General features: G+C 40.0%; 2 gene segments (V, D, J or C); one reads left to right on the top strand and one right to left on the bottom strand.

The window, feature by feature from the left end:
* LOC116317924 overlaps positions 1 to 14,216 on the bottom strand; it is a 51,353-nt gene that overhangs the window by 18,086 nt on the left and 19,051 nt on the right.
* Positions 293 to 786, top strand: LOC120435476. The segment is given in 2 exon segments: positions 293 to 344; positions 452 to 786. Coding segments are annotated over 2 exon segments (375 nt in total).

The raw sequence follows: 14,216 nt of genomic DNA, 5'->3' as shown, positions 1-14,216 counted from the left end.
AATCTAATATAATGTGTTTCTGGCACTTGCCCCCCCCCGCAACTTTGTGTCTTTGTCACATTGTCTCTGTATCTCTTTGTACAACTTTATGGTGACAAAAAAAAGGCTTTCTATTCTATTCTAACTTGCCTGTTTCTGTCAATCAGATCATTTCCATAGAGCGGCACTTTGCATCAGCAGCACCATGCTCCAGTGCTCTGGGAGAGTTTATAGTCCTGAGAGTTGAACACTGGATGACTGACAGCTGTCCTTCATCACAACAGAAGCCACAGAAATCCTCCTCATCAAAAACATGACTTTGATCTGCGTCCTCATCTGGACTCTCCTCTGCTGCTGCTTCACAGGTAAAGTCCAGAGAATCAAACTCCTCTCCTCTATCAACATCTGTCCCTCTGAAATGAAGCCCACAAAACCATGAAGCTGCTTTATGTTTTTGTCTCTGTATCCTCAGAGTCCAGAGGACAGATCACAGTGACTCAGCCTGGAGCAGTGAGCTCTGCTGTGGGAGGAACTGTGAGCATCAAGTGTAGGACCAGTCAGGATGTTTATAGCTCTAACCTTTTAGCCTGGTACCAACAGAAAGATGGAGGAGTTCCTAAACTGCTCATTACCTATGCTAGCACTCGACAATCAGGGATTCCAGCTCGTTTTACAGGCAGTGGATCAAACTCTGACTTCACTCTGACCATCAGTGGAGTCCAGGCTGAAGATGCAGCAGTTTATTACTGTCAGAGTTTTCACTATCCTAACAGTCAGTGGGTGTTCACACAGTGAAAAACAGTCGTACAAAAACCTCCCTCAGTCAGACTGAACAGAAACTGAAGTGACTGCTGCAGCTGGAAGATACTGCAGAGACTGATACAGTTCACTGAGGACACACACACACACACACGCACGCACGCACACACACACGCACACGCACTCACACACACACACACACGCACGCACGTACGCACACACACGCACACACACGCACGCACACAAACACACACGCACGCACGCACGCACGCACACACACGCACACACACACGCACGCACGCACACACACACGCGCGCACACACACACACACACACTGTATATCTCTTAAACAAATACCATCATTTTTTGCATAGCAAGGAAAATTTGGAGAAAGTCTCGAGAAACAATCTCTCATCTTGCAAAAAATTATTTCTCTGAAATGAAGCTGCCAAAACCATGATGTGTATGATTATGATAAAGAAAGCTGAGCAGTGTATTGAAAAAAGCTTGGCTATGACCTTTGAGCTCAGCTTGAAAATAGATCTGTGAAGGTTCTCAGTCATCCAGGTCCTCGTACTCTAAGGAGCCACCAAACCTACAAAATGTTTTGGGGGCAAGACATCATTCCCTCTCACCTACACGAGGATGACAGTGTGGAAATAAGTGTGCAGTCAGTTATTAATACTATTCTTCTATCTGGGTGTTGTTGGGTCTGTGTTTCCACAAGCCCCGCTGGTTTAGAGACTTATTCATCATGAAGAAAACAAGACAGTCAGCGATCGATTGATTTACTTGCAAGGGAGGCCTCGTCGGTGTCTACCACAAAATGACCCCAACGACGGCCTCCGCCTGCTGCCTTTTATTGGGAAAACAGTTCACACAATACAATAGTACCTCCCCTCGTATACCCCCCTTGGTTACAAAGACAAGGCACTGTATGTGTGTATGTGTGTGTGTGTGTGTGTGTGTGTGTATGCAGGTAAGAATGTGTGTGTGTGTGTGTGTGTGTGTGTTATGTGAGAGTGTGTGTCTGTGTGTGTCTTCCTGATCACAACTGTTTCTACAACATCCTGGTCATAAAGAGGGTAGTCTCCCCCACACCCAATGTATGGTTCACCATGGATAACACAGTGAAGCCATACAAAGGGCAGGAAGCTTACCAAACATCAAACAGAATCTTCACAAGGGATGTGTAATAATCCTCCCCCAGCACAGAGTGGTTGGAGAGGTGGTCAGGGACAAAGGAATGTCTTGATCCTATAGATTGAACTAAGACCTTACAAATTTAAGAAGCATAATGACAAACATTCAACAATTAGACTTAACAGGTGTGTTTCTGAATATTTTGAACATGCTGTAGTGGAGATTGATTTCTAAACTGCTATTTATTTCAAAGATGAGAAAAAAAGAAACATCCCTAGTTGGCTAGTAGGGATGGGTATCGTTCAGGTTTTATCCGATACCGGTGCCAAACCGGTACTTTTGAAACGGTGCCGGTGCTTAAACGGTGCTCGAACCCGTGCTTAAAGAATGGAAAACACAAACTTGTCCTAAAACCTTTCATTTTTAGTTGTTTTTTTGTAAAAAGATAACAATATTAGCCTTTTCTGCAGCCATAGGGCATATATGGTCTCACTCTTGGCTGGAAGCAGTGCTTAAACAATGGAAAAAACACAAACTTTGTCCAAAAACCTCTCATGTTTAACTGTTTTGTGTGAAGGGAGTATCTGCCATCAAACAAGAAGACAGCCGCATGTAACTACGACGGTGTTTGCTAGTTCACCTTACACGCATTAATTTAATAATGTGGTTAGCGTACTCAACGTTAATTACACACAAACAACATTAAGCTACTGACCCAGAGAAGAACGGCTGCTGCTGCCATCATCATCCGTCATCATTTTTGCTACACTGACAGGGCTAGGGGCCAGGACTCTCCTCTCCGAGTTCTTGGGGGATGTTGCTAACTCCGGGTCCGATAACAGGCACCACACCCGCAGAAGATGTGGTCGGTGTGAGGTCTCGCAGCAAGCTATCAAATACGGTGTATTTCTCGGCTTAAAAAACCCCCGCTATGCGTTGCCAGCCATTTCATCAGATTCGAGGTGTTACCTCCTTTGCACAGTATCAGCTTAAAGCACTTGTTGCAGGCTGCTGAGTTTGCATCTTTTGCTGTGAAGTACAGCCAGACTTTTGATCGCTTCGCCTTCGGCATTTTTAATCTGTAACTCTGCTCTAAAAGAACGTACCTACCTGGGCACGCCTACTATCCTTGGAAAGGTAAAATGATTGGCTAGAATCTAAAGTGTATCACAACTCAGGGGAAAAAAGCGCTGAAATAAAGCACCGAAATGTGCGCCGCTTTTCGGTCTGGTTACTACCTTTTATGTCAGAACCGGTGCCATAATGGCACCGGATACCGGTACCCATCCCTAGTGGCTAGGTACTGTCCCTTTAAAAAAGAAAAGAGACATGTAAAGGTTGGCTACAATCAGTGACACCGGGGAGCCCCTGGCACGTCCATGTTTTTGTCTGTAAAAACCCACTATCCTAACAATCAATGGGTGATCTCACAGTGAAAAAGGACTGTACCAAAACTTCTCTCAGTCAGACTAACGAGAAACTGAACTGACAGCTGCAGCTGGAAGCTACTGCAAAGACAGTTCACCGAGGACACACAGACACACACACATACACTTTGCCATATTCTCCATGTTCTTAAAATCATTCATCACGTTTAATTCCATTACAATCCCAACTCTTTATCTGATTTCTCTGAAACTCAAAAAGCAGCCAAAGTGGAAATGTTAATGTGTACAATTTGGGTCATGACCTTTGATTTTACGTTCAGACTGGGTCAAATGGCTTCACTGTAATCCGTGTTAAAATAATGAAAAATATAACAGCCTCAGAAAACTTATGAATCTCTTTAAAATGAAAGACAACCTTCCTAATGGAAAGTCCAAAGTCAACAAGAAAAAACATGAGTGACCAACTAACCCAACTACACCAACATGAACATGCAGTATATAAAAAACAAAACCTATAAATTTTGTCTGATGTACATTTTAAAGCTGGATTTGTCTCATTAATACTTGTTTTTCATATTTCCAGCTTCATCAGCAGAAATCATCCTGACTCAGACGCCTAAAGCTCAGTCTGTTGTTCCAGGACAGACTGTCTCTATCAGATGTAAAGCCAGCTCAGGTGTTAGTGATGACATTGCGTGGTATCCAGGACCGCGCGTTACTGTAATCCAATTACTTTTTTAAAGTAACGAGTAAAGTAAGGGATTACTATTGAAAAAGTAATTAGATGACTGTTACTTTCCCATAAGCACGCTGTGTTACTGCGTTACTAAACCGTGATTTTATTTGTCAAAGTGTCTCATGACAATGACATAAGCGTGTCCGATGTCTGTGGCAGCAACAGACATGTGCAGATCAACAATGGATAATATTGATTGATTGATTTTATTGATTAGCATACAGAATACAAAATAAAGATTACCAAAAAGCAAAAAATCATGAGCCAAGGCTAATCAAAAGGTATTGGCTGAAGCATTTGCTTATTATGCCAACCCTTTTAACAAAAATCTTTTGCATGCAGCTCCTGTACACAGGGCTCAAGCAAAGAAGAAAAAAACAAAAGCAAAGCAAAAAACAAACAAACAAACAAACAAAAAAAAAAATTTCCACAGCAAAACAATCAAGAGTTTCAGAATTATTATTTTTGCTCTTTTCATTCTTGATTAATATATTTTCTAATACTCTATTTTTAAACATGTTTTTAAACAAGAAAATGAACGACACCTTTTTAAATCACTGTCATAACTATTCCACAGGTTAACTCCTCTAACAGAAACACATCTTTGCTTTATGTTTGTCCTTATCTTGTTTGTTTTAAAGACATCTGTTCCCCTTAAGTCATATTGACTCTCTCTGACTTTAAACAGCTTCTGAATACTGCGGCAAAGCAAGTTATTTTGTGCTTTATACATTATCTGTGCCATTTTATATTCGACTAAATCATAAAATTTTAGGGTATTCAGATTAATAAACAAAATGTTAGTTGGTTCTATATAGTTTGATTGATTTATAATTCTTATAGCTCTTTTTGTAACTTGAAAATAGGAAGAGTATTTGTTTTATATGCATTACCCCATATCTCCAGACAATAAGTCATATATGGAAGCAACAGAGAACAATAAAGTGTGTATAATGATTTTTGTTCAGGACATGCTTTGTTTTGTAGAGAATAGCAATGGTCTTTGACATTTTTGTTGTCACATGATTTATATGAGACTTCCAGCTCAGCTTATCATCAATTATCACTCCAAGAAATTTATTTTCATACACTCTTTCAATTTCAATTCCATTAACCCTGATTTTAGATACATTTTTCATTTGTCTAGTGCCAAAAATAATCAATTTTGTTTTCTTTATATTTAACGATAACTTATTTACATCAAACCAGTTTTTAATATATTTAACTCCTTTTCGCTGTAGTCAGAAGCTGTTCTAGGTCTTTACCTGAGCAATACAGAGTGGTATCATCAGCAAACAATACACATTTTAACAGTTTGGAAACACTACATATGTCATTTATATATAATATGAATAATTTAGGGCCCAGCACAGAGCCCTGAGGAACACCACAAGATACCTTCAACTGATTAGATTTTACATTATTGATTTCAACATATTGATATCTGTCATCCAGGTAACTTTTCATCCACTTATATGCTATCCCTCTTATACCATATCTCTCTAGTTTATTCATTAATATAGAATGGTCAATTGTATCAAATGCCTTTTGTAAGTCTATAAAAACACCAACAGTATATTCCTTGTTATCTATTGCATTAGATATCCCTTCTACAAGTTCCATCACTGCCATCGAAGTGGACCTTTTCATTCTAAAGCCATATTGGTTATCACTTAGGAGATTATGCTTCTCTATATATTTATCAAGTCTATTAACAAATAACTTTTCTAAAATTTTTGAGAACTGTGGGAGTAGTGATATTGGCCTGTAATTGGTAAACTGACATCTCTCTCCGTTTTATGGATTGGAATAACTTTTGCTATTTTCATTTGTGAGGGAAACACACCAGTTCGAAAGGACAGATTACAAATGTATGCGAAAGGGTTGCACTATATATTCTATAATACTTTTAACTAACATCATGTCAATACCAAAACAGTCAGTGGACTTTTTATTTTAAATGTCTTCACAATGTTAATTATTTCTCTATGAGTTACAGCACCAATAAACATGGAGGACACATTCTGAGTAATATGTTTATTTAGGTCATTATTATTTCTTGACTCTGGAATTTCTTTTGCTAAATTAAAGCCAACATTTACAAAGAAATCATTAAATTCATTTACAATGTCTTTAGTTTTATCAAGCACAATATCTTTTATCTTTTTAAAATAGTCTGGATAATTCTTATTTTTTGAGCCCTTTTTGATTATGCTATTTAATATCCTCCATGTTTCTTGTGTGTTACTTCTATTTTGCTCCAATAATTTGTGGTAATATTCTTTCTTACTTGTTCTTATAATATTTACTAATCTATTTTTATATAACTTGTACTTTATTTCAGCATCTTTTGTCCTCAGTTTTATGAATCTCTTATATAGATTATTTTTCATTTTACATGCATCTTCTATCCCCTTTGTGATCCATGGCTTATTTGATCTGTGATGCTTTCTAGTGATTTTCATTAAAGGACAATGTTTTTCATATAGTGAAATTACAGTTGATAGGAATGCATCATATGCACTACTTGAATCTTCATTTGCAAAAACCTCATTCCAGTTGTGTTCCTTTAAGTCCACCTGGAGGGCAGCAATGGCTCTTGTTGTTCTATGTCGTATCATATCAAATGTTTGATTCTTTTTTTAGTTTTAATCCCAAAATAATTTTGAAAAATTGCAAAAACAGGAAGATGATCGCTTATATCAGTTATAAGAAGTCCACCTACTATTTCATGGTCAATTTTATTTGTGAATATATTATCTATCAATGTAGCTGTATCAATTGTTATTCTACTTGGTTTTATAATTACAGGAAAAGGGAGTTACTATACATTGTATTGATGAAATCTGTTGTTTTCTGATGTCCGTTTGGGTTTAGCAAATCTATATTAAAATCACCACAAATTATTTGCACTTTTTATCATTTAGGTTGCTAAACATAGCAGCAAGTTTTTCATTGAATGTCTCAAGGCATGATCCTGGTGTCCTATAGATGCAACTTATAATTATATTGCTAGCTTTTTCAACATGGATTTCAATAGTAACACATTCCATTACGTCATCTATGGTGCTTGACATACATTCAATCAGACTACATTTCAAAACTTTATCTACATATAAAGCAACACCGCCTCCTTTTTATTCACCCTGTTCATTGTAAATAATTCGTATCCTTCCAATCCCATTTCACTAACTTTCTCATTATCGAGCCATGTTTCTGATATTGCAATTATATTAAACTTTTTAACTTACTTAAACATTCCGTAATTTTAGAAAAATTTTTATACAGGCTTCTACTATTGAAATGTATGACCGACAATGCCTTTGCCATTTTAATATTCATATTAAATTGGTCATCTGTATAGTACTCACAAGTACTATTATTGTTATTGTAGAAGTAATTATCTGGATCAATGTTAGTTTCAGGGTCATGCATGTTGTGCTCTGCATAGTTAAACGTTTTGAAGTTCATCTTCTCAGCGTGTGTGGCAAAATAACCTCCTTGACAGTCCTTCTCATAATCAAAGTCTTCCTCTTCAATATCTCTGAATGGAAACCTATAATCTGTGTCCAAACATGTCATTTATGTGTTTTTGTTGTTGTTTTTCCCATTGTTTTTGAGCCATAAGGCCAGAAACATTTTCCATACCCATTGTTCATTATCCAGTCGTCACTTTTCCAATAGATTCCATAGTAGATTCCTGATTATTTATATTGCTCTAAGTCTTTGAGTTCTCTTATCATCACAACTTTCGCTTCTTCTGGATTGCCATTTAGTCTTATCATTACTTTGCAGTTCCTCGTCCATGTCGCTTGTATCTTATTTTGTTTTCTCAGGCTGCGTGCCTGTCTTGCAATTTCAGCAGTCTTTTTCGTTAAATGTTCATTTAAATACACACGGTCCCTTTTAGCTTCTTACCCTGTTTCAGTAACTCAATCTTTGTTTTGCGACTCACAAACCGAAGAATAATTGCTGGCTTTGTTTTACTGTCTTTTCTGGGGAGCGTGTGGCATGCTGCGATATGATGGCTCTGAATACTTACATTCTTCGTTTGAAGGAATTTTATCACTTGCTGTTCAAGCGTTTGCAGCTCCTCTACCGGGCATCTTCACCATCTTTACCTCCGCCAGCTGTTACTCTGGCGTAGGTTCGATGTTGCGTCTCCAGTCCACTTATGACTAAGTCATCCATTCTTGTGTACTGTTCAAGGTCCTCGAGTCGCCGTTCCAAGTCGTCTATTTTCTTGTCCTTCTCCTTTATCAAGTTTTTTAGTTGTTTTATTTCATCCATTAGGTCATGTAACATACCTTGTTGTTTAGCCACTTTGCTCAGTTCATCAGACATGAAATTAAGTGATTTCCTAATCTCCTCCAACTCCTCTTCAACTCCTGGGTTTGCTTTTTTAGGCGGCATTTTGAAAATGGTGAGATTGGTATTACCTTGTGATGGCCCGTTGAAGTCACTGTCGATTTACTTGTTGGTGCCTTGCTAGAGGAGCCTGGGCCCAGCGGTTGCTGGAGGATCCCGGGCCTGGTGGAGTAGGAGGATCCTGGGCCTAGCAGCTGCTGGAGGATCCTGGGCCTAGTGGCTGCTGGAGGATCCTGGGCCTGGTGGAGCAGGAGGATCCTGGGCCTAGCAGCTGCTGGAGGATCCTGGGCCTAGTGGCTGCTGGAGGATCCTGGGCCTGGTGGAGCAGGAGGATCCTGGGCCTAGCAGCTGCTGGAGGATCCTGGGCCTGGTGGCTGCTGGAGGATCCTGGGCCTGGTGGCTGCTGGAGGATCCTGGGCCTAGTGGAGCAGGAGGATCCTGGGCCTAGCAGCTGCTGGAGGATCCTGGGCCTAGTGGCTGCTGGAGGATCCTGGGCCTGGTGGAGCAGGAGGATCCTGAATATGTAGTGCGGGAGAGAGTACGAGCATGTAGCGTTTAAAGTGTGGAAGTACTGACACTACTTTGAGTTTGAGTCCGTAAAGAGTGACAAAAACAGCATCCACTGTGCACTCTGTGTGGGAAGAAAAGTTCTTTTTACAGCGAAAAAACCCCCCTAACCTTCTGAGCAAGCACCGAGCACACTGCCACGGAAATGTGACATTCACAGAGAAACCCCCGGATCCTCCCACTGACATGATCGCTGTGGCACCGGGCAAACCTGCACCAGTCCCACTCCTGCTAAACAGGTGACAGTAGATTTAAGAATGACTCAGTGCTGCTGAATTATTGATTTTATTTATTTTCTGCTGTGTTTTACTTGCATCTATCTGAAAGAGTGAGTGTAAACACAAAACATTATTTTATTTTATATGCTTGAATTTGCAGAAAATAGGTTTAAATGTTAAACAAATTTCTTCAAGTCAAAGACTGTGTGCATAAAATTAAAAGATTAAAACTAATGAAACAAGTTTTAAAAGAGACTTTTTCATTTGATTTAATTTTATATGATGAATTATGCTGATGAAATAGGATTGGGCTGAAAGGTCAATTGCTTTATTACATTTTCAGGTTGTGTATCATGGTTTTCAAAAGTAACTAAGTAATAGAGTAATAAATTGCTTTTGAAAATAAGTAATCAGTAAAGTAATGGGATTACTTTCTTGGAGAGGTAATCAGTAATTAGTAACTAATTACTTTTTTCAAGTAACTTGACCAACACTGGTGGTATCTACAGAAATCTGCTGATTCATGATGCTACCTCTCATCAGTCTGGAGTTTCTGGTCGTTTCACTGGGAGTCAGTCTGGAGCTGACTTCACTCTGACCATCAGTGGAGTTCAGGCTGAAGATGCAGGAGTTTATCACTGTCAGCAGCATCACAACTACCCACTCACACAGTGAAACAACACTATAAAAAACCTCCCTCAGCTGGAGAGGAAGAAACTGAGAAGAAGAAAATTGGAATCAACAGCTGCTCAGAGACGTAAACTATTTCATCATTTAATAATAGTTTCAATTCTAACATTTGCAGTTAAAACATTTTACATATTTTTATTAAGCTTCTGATAAAATGAGACCAATGCAGACTGTTTTGAGAGCTATAGAAGTCTAGATTTATAGGGATTCAGCTTTATTATTTCAAATCCAGCCAGCATAACATATGAGTCAGTTTAATGAGTTAGACTCGTTTTTAAAAACTACAGTACTGTTTCAGTTTTATGCAGCATTTATAAATGTATGATACCCATTACATCCAAGCAGCTTGTGTTCTTGGTGTTTCAAATCTCTGTGCTCTTCTGTCATTCTGACTTTCAAAGGCTGATTCATGTGATTATATAAATCTCAGTGTGAAGGTGCCTTTAGTTGATTGGTGGAGAATATAAAAGGCTCCTATGATTTTATTGTACAGATTTGTTACCTAAGTGGAGATTACATATCAGATGTCATGCCATGTGTTTGTGTGTTTGTGTGTGTGTGTGTGTGTGTCCTCAGTGAACTGTATCAGTCTCTGCAGTATCTTCCAGCTGCAGCAGTCAGTTCAGTTTCTGTTCAGTCTGACTGAGGGAGGTTTTTGTACGACTGCTTTTCAATGTGTGAACACATACTGACTGTTAGGATAGTGAGAACTCTGACAGTAATAAACTGCTGCATCTTCAGCCTGGACTCCACTGATGGTCAGAGTGAAGTCAGAGTTTGATCCACTGCCTGTAAAACGAGCTGGAATCCCTGATGCTCGATAGCTAGCAGCATAAATGAGACGTCTGGGAGGGTTTCCATCTTTCTGTTGGTACCAGTGTAAATAGTGATAGCTGCCATGATAAACATTCTGACTGGTCTTACAATTGATGCTGACAGTCTCCCACAATCTCCCGATCGGCACCCACACAGCAGTTTGCTTGTGGTGGTGTGGCTCCCACACACCAATAGGACATTAATATTTGAAACTGGTATACTTATCACCTACATGTCAATAATAAATGGATGCCTCCATCTGCTAATGAAGCTGTATCTCATGGTGAGATTGTTTCATCTGAGAGTCTAAAGTGCAGGATGAACTTTGAATCTTGGCTTGTATATATGTGACAAATATGTCACTGCATATGATTTAGATGTTATGTATATGCAGTTATGGACACATATGATTTACTCATGAAATCACCTCATGACTTCTGAATTTTTACATTGAGTCAGTTTTTTGAGCCTCAAATTTTTCCATCCATCCATTCGCTTTCGCTTATCCTTCTCAGGGTCGCGGGGGGTGCTGGAGCCTATTCCAGCTGTCATAGGGCGAGAGGCAGGGTACACCCTGGACAGGTCGCCAGTCTGTCGCATGGCCAACACACATGGACACACAACCATTCGCACTCCCATTCACTCGCACATTCACATCTATGGGCAATTTGGATTAACCAATTAACCTATTCCCACAAGCTGCATGATTTTACCCAGGTAGTACCCAGGGAGAACCCACGCAAACACGGGGAGACCATGCAAACTCCACACAGAAAGACCCCGGCCTGATGGTGGAATTGAACTCAGGACCTTCTTGCTGTGCGGCAACAGTGCTAACCACCAGGCCACCATGCATAATACAAATTTATATTTATATTATTTAAAATAAAATTCATTTTTTATGTCGAGCTGTATAATATTTAATGATTTTATTTTTATATATGTTAACATGCAGGTCTTACTGATAGGTCTGTCTATCGCTGGAACAATCATAGACAATTCTACTGCAGCTAGCAAAGCATGGAGCACCAGGCAGAACACTTTGTGTCATCTCTTGCACGAGGGAGATGACAAGATCAAGCGCTGTTCCTGCTGCTTGAACCCCAGTTACTCTCAGTCAGCTCCCCCGTAGTACAGCTCTTTATTGTGGTCACATGAATGTGCATAGGTTCATTAACATATATCTTACACAGGCATAAATGTGAACAAAGAGTACCGTCTGTGTGTACGTGTAGGTATGTGTGTGTGTGTGTGTGTGTGTGTGTGTGTGTGTATCAAGATATGGCCCTGTGAACGCCTCCTTAAAAGCTGGTGCCAGGAGTCCAGCGGTCCACCTAAACAAAAGGCTCTTATACTTAAACAGATACAGAGTCGGTGTCCTCCCATACTATATATCAGAAAGACAAGATACGACCTCTCTCATGACCTTAGGATGTGTGTGCATGCCAGAACACTCTGGAAGGCACACAGAGTCTTTGCAGTCTACTAAGGATCAGACCTCTATCATTATACAATTGATTATATACCTCTAAGCATATATGATTATATGATAGAACCCCTTTTTTATGGCCTCTATCAACCCTCATCACCTCACTTCAGGCATTCTTCCTGTGGGGGGAATACTTATGACTCCTCTATTATCATTTTTATCTCTGCAGAAAACCTTTCTCAGAAAGGGTATTGGATCCAGTTGTTTTACTGCTGTTATGATCCCACCTGTTGAATCACTTTAGCAGTCTTGTAGAAGTGGTCATGATGCAAATCACAACAACAATGACACAAAGGAAGACCCTCTTCAGATTTTCAAAGTATGGTTAACACAGTGACACAGCATTAGGTGATGTTCATAGGAAATTGCCGTCGGTCATTCCCCATCACCACCGTAGCTTCTGGTTTCTGTGCTGCTCACAGAATCATGATGCCATCCTTGAATTCCCTCTGGGCTGTCAATTCGAGCTTGGCACGCTCCCCTCACCGTCAGATGCCCCTCTGTTGTCCACAATCTCCTCTTGATGATCCCTGGAAAGCCCAGTGGCATAGCTCTCGTTCCACCGCAGCTTTATGGTTACTGCTGTAGTAACGTCAGCGTCTTTTGCATATTAAGTTTGCCTAACTCCTGGCTCTGCCTGGAGCCTGCATCCACACTATCATTGCCTGGAAAACAAAATCTGTAAGTTAAATCAACCTTCACACTTGCAAACAACTGGAGGTCATAAGAGTAATAAAGTATTCAGCATCACAAAGACAAGTGTAATATGCAGTTTTTCTTTTCTAATTTTCCCCAAATCATGAATCATCCCATGTATTTATTCCACATTACTGTAATCAGAAACCTTCCTTAAGTAATGTCACTTACTCGTTTCATCACTATGAGCACAACAGGATTCAGATAATGAGCCCAACATTAAAAATTTCCTCTACTCATTGCACATCTGCTCTAACATCACTTGTCTGTCTGTGCTGAATCCTTCACAAGCACTCTTAGGGAAAAACAAATATTAGCCTTGGAGCATCGTGGAGCTCAGGCCTAGGTCAACAGGTTCCAGAGGTACTGTGAAAGGTAATTGATAGGTTTGTAGCTTAACCCGATTCGCTGGAACGTTGAAGACAATGTAATTACACAGCAAAGCAAGACACAAGTAGGCAAGTTCTTTATGTTTCCGTGCACGGGGAGGCCTGTCTGGAGCCAAGTGTCGTTCCACCCACTTGACCTCCGTCAGACTCTCAGCCAGGTTCCCCATAGCACTCCTTTTATTGTGGTTACATGAATATGCATAGGTTCATTAACATATAACATCTTATATAGGTATACATGTGAACAAAGAATACCTTGTGTGTGTGTGTGTGTGTGGAGGGGGGGGGGTGTCTTCCTGACCCCAGGAAGGCTCCCCAAAGCCGCCCATCTAAACAAAAGGCACTTATGCTTAACCAGATACACAGTAGGTGTTGTGGTGGATTTTTGTGTGATATGTATAACTATGTAACTATATACACTATATATCTAAGTGCACTGAACATATATATTTTAACTTTCATGTAGAGTCTTAAGCGCAAGACATTTTGCTTCACCGAGGTTAATTAAGGTGGTACAGTAACAGGGCAGTTAATGCTGTTGAGAGTTCGCCTGAATAACTCACTCTCCAGCTCCGGTAACTAACCTTCCCTAATACACACTCAACGTCTTTCATGCAGCACAACCAAAACAGTAACATTGAAACAGAGATCCTGAACACATCACAATAAAATATCATACAATATAATCACACACACACACACACACACACATACTTTGAACCCACAATATATGAGAAAGCATGTAACCTATGTAGTATATGTTATCCACTTGCTGTATAAGATTTAATAATTAGGATTAATGTGTGACCTTTGACCGTGTCATGACCTATTGTGATAAGCCAGAGCAAGGGGTAGCCGGAGTCCTGACTGGCCTTTGGCCAAGACCTTGGCCGCTACCTGACCCCTGCAGCTGTGTTGGGCGTGTGGGAAAGTTACCCAGCAGCAGGGGGCGGGGATACTGGTCCCTATATTAGGGG

The sequence above is a fragment of the Oreochromis aureus genome, linkage group 22 (genome assembly GCF_013358895.1).
Source record: "Oreochromis aureus strain Israel breed Guangdong linkage group 22, ZZ_aureus, whole genome shotgun sequence".
Lineage (NCBI taxonomy): Eukaryota > Metazoa > Chordata > Actinopteri > Cichliformes > Cichlidae > Oreochromis > Oreochromis aureus.
This window is presented reverse-complemented; position numbering and strand designations above follow the sequence as displayed.